The sequence below is a fragment of the Charadrius vociferus genome, unplaced genomic scaffold (assembly GCF_000708025.1).
Source record: "Charadrius vociferus isolate BGI_N301 unplaced genomic scaffold, ASM70802v2 scaffold218, whole genome shotgun sequence".
In the NCBI taxonomy this organism is placed as follows: domain Eukaryota; kingdom Metazoa; phylum Chordata; class Aves; order Charadriiformes; family Charadriidae; genus Charadrius; species Charadrius vociferus.
In genome coordinates this window covers 1,272,123-1,280,008 of record NW_009650084.1, presented here as the reverse complement: position 1 = coordinate 1,280,008, position 7,886 = coordinate 1,272,123, and the positions used below count along the sequence as shown (strand labels likewise).

The following is a 7,886-nucleotide window of genomic DNA, read 5'->3' as shown; positions in this document are numbered from 1 at the left end:
GCTGCACATCGGTGCATCATCCCCACCAGAGTTCACCTCTGTCATGACTCACAGCAGCCTCAGCTGCATGGCCTGGCACATGCCTCTGCTTCCCAGGGGTTCAAGTGGAGTAAGGGCAAAAGGCAAAAAAGGCCACAGACCTGGTTGATCTGAGCTTAATTAATGAATTGCTCACAACTCTAAGTATAGATAAGCCTAGTACCAAAACCCTATAATGGGTAGGGATCTGTAAATTAATATACTCCTAACTGGAAACTACTCCTTTCTTACCCTGTGGAAAAAGCATAATCTTTCAATTAAAAAAGCAAACCACTTGTTTGAAAGATAATTGTGTTTTTATTTTTCTAAGCTTGCACTTGTGGAACATAATAAATGACCTGATATAATGACAACTTTGCAAAAGAAGAATTCCCCTCTCCCCAACGTCTGAACAGCAATATATAAATATTTACAATGAAAAAATAGGGAAGGGAAGAGAATGAAGTCAACATTAGCCAAGTCAGTTTGTTTCTACATATCTGATTTTGAATATCAATTATTTCATTCAATTCAATCTTAACCAACACTTTCCTTTCACAGTACTGAGGCTATAACTTCATTTTTTAGACCTTATGTGCAATAGATACACTCCTGCTCTGCTTCTATAGTTTTCTCCTGTACAGTAACCATAGAATTTCCCTACTAAATTTTTTATTTCAGTTTGTTAACTTGGAAAACAACAAAAAAAATTAAATATAAGTTTATGTCTCCTGATACAAAGTTTCTCACACAGTCAAACACATCACAACACTGAAAATCAGCATAATGAAATGCTGTATAGCATCTTAACAAGGACATTAGGTTTGGGTCCTAATCTGTTGGCTTTAACAAAAGCTCTCTTCAAATAGAACAAGTACATATAGAAAAAATAACCTTCTTATTTTCTTGTTAAAAAAAGGAAATGGTGCTTCCTATAAACAAAAGATGTGATTTCCTGGACACGGATATAAGTTACAGTGGAGAGAGCTCAGAAAGCTTCAAATAAAATTGGCATTTGTTTAAAAGGATGATTTAAGAAGTTGATTGGAAGAGGTTCAATCAGCCCATTTAGCCTGGTAATTCTGGAAATGTCAGTGTAAAAAAACCCTACTTTTTTGCTTTCTGCTATACAGTGTCACACAATCACATGACTGAAACATGTTGCCTGCAGAAATGGTAGACAGCGATCACGCACAATTTGGTTGTATTATGTCAACACTGATTGCCTTGTCCAACAAGAGGTTCAACATCCTTCAGATACCGAGGCGCAGTCCTTAGCGGTTGTTTCACATATGTGAGCTTCGTCTGCTTCTAGTACCCAAGGATACGCGAAGCCTTGGCTCTCTTGCTTTATAATGTTCATTGAAGTCCAATCTAAAGCTAAGAAACCGAAGGCTTTCATCAGAACTGGTTGTCAGCAGGACCAAGAACTGCTGGACGATTCCCTGGAGGAAAAAGAAAAACCCAAGAGACAGCTAAGATGACATCGGTGGTGTGTTTTGCACAGGGATGCCAGGTGGTCCCCAGGCCTGGCAAGGAGGAAGAGGGAATCCGGGAAAGGGCAAGTACAAGCATTTATACCCAATTGTTAGCAAATGAGTTGTGCTGGATTCACTCTGTAAAAACCCAGAGCTTCATTTTATCTTCAGATGTCTGCCATGAACTTCAGAGTCTCTAGTGTGAACAGCTCGGTCCCCCCCCCTTGCCCTGCTGGCACCCTCCAGCTGTCTGAAGGCTCCCAGGCTGCAGGGGAGCTGCTGCCGCTGCTACGGCCCTCCCAAGGCAGCCCCACCATACCTGGGAGACCATTCAGAACCCAACCCATGCCAACAGGAGACCTCACCTTGTTTCCACGTTGCATCTACGATGCATGCCAGGCCAGCGTTAGACCACTGCTTGCTTCAGAAATGCATTTTTTCATGTAGGTTATACAGCAGCAAGCAGCACCCAGAACAGCAGGGCATCTGCCCAGTAGGGCAGTTCGTGCTACCAACCCAATAGCTAGACTCTAAGCATTTGGAGCGGTTTTTACGTGGGACTTGCACTCGGCATGCGGGAGGAACGCTTCCACAGCCCATCCTCCCATTCGTCTCTATCCAAGGGACTGCAGGAGCTCAGCAGCATGCAGGAAAGGAGAGGACTTTGGGAGGATGCGATGACTCACTTGAAGAGCTCATTCCTGATCTCCACTAAATGCTAACATTGATATGCCCATAACTAGAGCACCCCAAAACTTCCAAGGATGGCCAGGGAAGTCCTGCATGGAAAATCCATAGTAGACCTCAGCATGAATACAGGCCAAGCAATGGAGCAAAAGCTCCATTGCCAACCAGCAGCAATCCACACAAACTACAATCTCTTTACAGTCTACGCTTCTTAAAGAATTTGGCTCTATTTTTCTCTGGGAGGGAGAACTGCAATATTTGGACCCAGAAGCAAATTCCTCCTGGATTTGAAGTCACATCAGAGCTTGCAACAAGAGCCACCAGTATTTTATAACCTGGGTGCCCTATTCTGTTTTCATTCAAACTTCCACATGAACTGAACTCTTTTGACAATGCAGCACTTCGTCTAGGGTAGCTATAGCTTGGCAAAGCTACAGGCAATACAGAAATGGATCTGATGGAAACCACCAGAGGGAAGGACTGGGAAGTTCTCTGCACATGCTGTACAGGTGCTAAGTCACAACTATAACTGCTATAAAGAACAAATTGTACTCTTACAAGGTAAATGCTGGTAACAACACAGCAAAACCACCTCAGCCTCATTCATTTACCTAGGGAAACGATGCATGCTAACATGTTTAATATTTGTCTAAATGTGTATTTATGAATATTAAAAGAACAAAGAAAGATACAAGAAATATCAGCAGCAAGATAGAAGAAACCAGGCCCTACAACTTTAAGTCAAACTCAGTATCAACAACACTAAAAAAATCCTAACTTCAGGCATGCCAAAGGTGATAAATAAGAGAAGTTAAAAGGCACACTACATGACATCAAGAGTATCTCATGTGCCAAAGTAAAGAGATGAGTTGGGGTAGGGTTTTGGTTTTTTCAGTTGAGCTGGGGTCTAACCCCGAAAGGCTGCTTTGGCACATAGTGCTGGGTCCTCCCCTTTCATTGCTTTCTGGAATGCTTTTCCTGAAATCTAACAGCTGATTTTCCTAGGTAATAGAAGCGTTAGAATCAGATATAACAAATCAAGACAAAGACAGTATCAAAGAAGATGGTCTGTGCATGTTCCCGCAAACAGCTTACCCATTTCCCATCTCAGTGCGCTTAAAATCAAGCGTTAGGCCCTTTCTGCAGTCTTTAATAGCAATGACTTGCAAGGATGGTGAGAAAAAATGGAATGCAGAAGGAATTCAATTTTTTTTTTTTTTTCAGATTACACCAGAAGATAGCTATTACTTCCGCTACTGGAGAAAAAAAGAAGACTTACATAAAAAGACTATTCCTTTTTGTCAGGGGAACATAGATGATCACAAAACCTGCTGTTTACTGAAGAACAGTGAATATAGACTTCTAAGTAGAGAAGCAAAAAAGAAGACCTAGATTCGCAAACTGCACACAAATACAGAAGTTACACCCACTCCATATCTGAAATTTATTTCTACATATCAAAGCTCAGCATCCATATTAAAAAATATAATCTAAGGGGTACCTGGTAGAAGTGTGTGAGTATTCGCAGCTGTGAGCACATTTTGGGTATTGAATCTTGAAATTCTTTCATCCTCTTGCTCTCTTCTTCATCTTCTGATGCAGTTACACCCCACTTGCCCTGCACAGAGACCAAATGAGTTAAGAGGTCAAGTGTCAAGAGGTCAAGCGATAAAAGTTGCTAATTGGGCTGCCTTCTGCCTGGCTAGACCACCATGTTTATACAAACCAACCATTGCCATAGAAAGCCAAACACGGAGCCTCCGATATTGAAACTATCAGTCCCTTTGGTGGTTGTACAGCACATGAAAGAAATGTGGGGTTAGCAAAACAGGTGAGTCTCACACCAGTACTGTAAGTCTCTCAGATTGACAGTAGGGAGGTAGTTGTGGCATGTTTTGCAACAGGGTTTAGAATATTAAAAGCTTTCAATTTCCTTCACCTAGAACAGCCCTAAATTTCTCATCCTCCAAAACCCACTGCAGAATCTATTCACCTAGAGGTTTTGGACAAGACAAATGAAAACCACCATTCAGCAAGTTTGTTTGAATTCACTAGCTACTGCTGATGACTTTTATATTTGTCCCAAATGCAGTTTTCATTTTTGCTGTACGTCTAACAATATCTAAAATCCTCCATATAGCAAAAAACAAGTATATCTGCATTTTCATGTTCTAACATTATCCCTACTGTACCTCAAGCTCACGCTGTTTTTTCCTCTCTTCAAATTGCAACCTCAGCTGCAGCTCCTCCAAAGCAGCTCTGTACATTGCATCTTGGGCATTCTGGAGCTCAATGATCTGATCAAAAACAGCTCGAAGCTGGTTGAGAAGTACCTGTGAGACAGTTAAGCAACAAAACAATGAAAGCGTTGTACAGCAAAAGAGTTTTAAGTTACTACCATTCTTCAGAACATGAGTAAATTAAATGTTTTTACACACAGCTAGAGAGACTGTTTTGCAAAGCCCTAAGTCAGTTGTTGCACGATCACACAACTTCTTAGCACTAAAAGCAACTGGCCCACATCGTAACAAGTTTTATAATCAGCATCTGTCACTGTGTGTGGGGAGTATGTATAGACCCTACCACAATAAGATCTTATATCAGAGGAAGAAAAAAATGACTTTTCCCCTTGCTCCTACAACATAAGCAAAGATGTTCTTAACACATAAGCCAAGATCACAAAGCTACAATTTAACGCAAAAGAGAAGACTTACCCTGGAATCACTATCCAGCAAGCATCGAGCTATGATTGTGTCTAGAAAAACTTCATGAGCTGCAATGATGTGATCCAAGTCCTGTGCTTGTTGGACCTTGTTCCAGAGTTCATCCCACGAACATTCAAGCACCTGGAGCAATGATTCAGGATTGGGCTGTTTTGATTTGCTAGATGACAAGCTCTTTGAAATTTAAGACACACAACACATACAGAACATTAAAAGTACTTCATTTTTAAACAGCTAATTGGGTGGATAGAGTATACCTCAAATGTAATGTAATACTGCATTTGATGAATGAAATGGACCATTTCTGATGCCAGAACGTGACACTGATGCAGCACCCCAGAAAGCTCTGTAAAAAATCCAAAGAGATGGCATGTTAAAGACCACAAGGACAGGCAGAGCCATCAAACCAGCTTGGTAAACTACTTCTACAAAATTGAATACTTCATAAAACAGACACTAGTCTTGGATGGTAGCAGCAATACTGGCTGGCAACAGATGAGCAAAGAACATTGCACAATTAACTCGTAGAAAATGTGAGCCAAAGACTGCGTGTTCAGACAGTGCTGGAAACTTGCTGAGTATCACAGCTGAAAAAGACCCTCTCAGTCCCAAGAGACCAAAATACAGTAAATGTCCTATGCGTTCTTTTGGTTGAAAATCTGAGGCCACAGATTTACAGTCGCTTCTGGGGCCTCTCATCTCGTACCATTAAACTTCAAACCACCGACAGCATATTTTGCATTACTCAGCTACACTAAGACGAAAAGAGAGAGTGGTTGTGACAGAGGTAGGGAATTTGTGGCTCAGGGGGTCCAGGCTCAATTCCCCGATCCACCAGAGACCCACAGGTAAGTCACTAGTGGCCTCAGCTGCTCACCTGTAAGACAAGGTATATCTGTTGCAGAAGGGTATTACCAAAATTACCATCAACTGCAAAAATTCTCTGGAGCGAAGATACTTAGCCTTGTGGAATCAGGCTATGTGATATCCAGACAGAGGAAGTAAAAAGCTGCCAAAATAATTTGCCACTGCAGACAAGCTATGAGACTACTACAGAAGAACTCTACATTTTTGTATCATGGGGTGTTACAGAACTACCCAATGATCTGAATGATATCACAAGCTACTGTGTTCTTAATTTTTTATGCCTTTACAGGAAGACTATCCCTAACACATTATGTTGCATCTACTTTAAATAGGGTCAACGAAAAAAACTCCAGGGTTGGCTAAACAACAAATTCCTCAGCATTGGTGAGTTGGATACATCTGTGTTTCTTCTTCAAATTACTGATGGGAAAAGAGCAAGGCTGACACTACTGTCTAGAAGTACTCCTTCAAAGCATTAAAATTCCTGGCTGTTAAGACTTTTTGGGAATTGTGAATAAAGCTATCCTTGAAAGTCAGTGCTGTCTCTTTGTGGTTCAAAAACAAAAAAAGATCCTGCAGCTGCATACTCCTATCAGTTACTGTCTTCCATTTGGCGTTCTGTGACTGGAAGGGCAAGGTACTGTTTTGAAGGGAGAGAGAGCAAATAAAAGCAAGTTCTACTATTTCTTTATAAATCAGTGCTGGGGTGGACTCTCCATGTATTTCAGAAAAAAATTCTACTCACAGCTTCCAACTTAGACATGCCAGTGAGCAAGAAAGACTCCCGTCCCTCCAGGCAGAAGGCAGTACAGGTCTTTGTAAACATACTCTCCTTTGTCAGAAGCACAAACTGAGAAATACAACACTCCTCTCCTTCTGCCAACAACAGCTATAAGAGCTTGGCCAGCACTTTAAATGTCTGTGTTACTTAAAACATAGCCAAACCTAAAGGCAACAAGCAACTGAGCTTTTACTTTCGGAAGACTGCTCCACAGCAAAGCATAAGAAGGGCCTCCCAAAGAGCGATGGGGAGAAGGGCAGGGGTAGGAAGGAAGAAAACCCAAACTTCCTTCTGAGAACAAAAGAACAAACAAAGCCCTAGCAAAGGGAGACAGCTCCAGCCTGAAGACCCTGAGGCGATGAGAATAAAACCTGTTAACTGCACCTCAGTCTCAAAGGGAACAGAAAGCAAGAATCCAATAGACCATTGGCGTTGAGTGAAGCAAGCACTTATTTGGGACAGGGGAATGACAGTAAACTAAATCCTATCTCACAGAAACAGAAAGGAAACCTAGTCATCCTGTACAGTTCCAGAGATCAGCCTTGTGCACTGAAGCAGACTTTACAAGAGCTTGTTTCCCAGCAACCTTTGAGGCCAAAGTATCCACTCTCACCCACCAAACAGTTCCTAATTATAAAAACATAAATGTATCTTTGTAAATATTACTATGCCACAAAGAAACGTAAACCTCCATAGCTATTTTTTACTGAGAGAAATTTAGATAGGAAAAAAAGTGAAGATTGAGCCGGTACAGACGCTCACAAATATGACTATATTCTCAGCTGTGAAGTAGGATCAAAAAGTCACAGTTCATTAAACATACACCAGGGCCACTACACTTAAGAGCTTTCCTATTCCTTCTCAAACATTTTCTTATCTTAGCTTCTTCTGTTCTTAGCTAAACAAAAGCACAGGGATTGAGTGAAGGTAAAACTAGCAAATTCAGAAGTGTGCATGTGCGAGACTTACTACTTCCAGGACAAGAAAGAGGGAGACACAAGGTACAGACAGGAAGGCATCAACGAAGATGCATAAAAGGAGACGGAAGAATAATGGTCTCCCCCAGAGACAAAGGATGTTTCGTTCGCTTACTGCTACAAAAACTCACAACCAAGGATTAAGTAAAACAAGCAGAAAACTTTCATTTCCAATGATGCTATTTTATCTTCATCATCATCTACCATTAAACAGTCAGTCAAGAGGAGCAACAAAATATAAAATTCATCTGTTCCAACAGGCTCTCCCCTCCCCCCCACTCCTTAATCCAGTTTAAAGTAAGATGCAGTGATCTAAATCCAGCTTACAAGTATGTCATTCATTTGGGCCTCTCTC

The 7,886-nt window shown here is 41.3% G+C and overlaps 1 protein-coding gene across 1 annotated transcript in view; it reads right to left on the bottom strand.

Annotated features, from left to right (window-relative positions):
* Window positions 1–976: 976 nt before the first annotated feature.
* Window positions 977–7,886, bottom strand: part of TUBGCP3 (tubulin, gamma complex associated protein 3) — a 49,911-nt gene continuing 43,001 nt past the window's right edge. The window contains exons 18-22 of the mRNA XM_009892155.1: window positions 5,164–5,252; window positions 4,898–5,029; window positions 4,376–4,516; window positions 3,685–3,801; window positions 977–1,463 (exon numbers count right to left, since the gene is read on the bottom strand). Coding sequence (XP_009890457.1) covers window positions 1,305–1,463; window positions 3,685–3,801; window positions 4,376–4,516; window positions 4,898–5,029; window positions 5,164–5,252 — 638 coding nt within the window. The 3' untranslated portion in view covers window positions 977–1,304. The remainder of the gene's footprint in view (window positions 1,464–3,684; window positions 3,802–4,375; window positions 4,517–4,897; window positions 5,030–5,163; window positions 5,253–7,886) is intronic.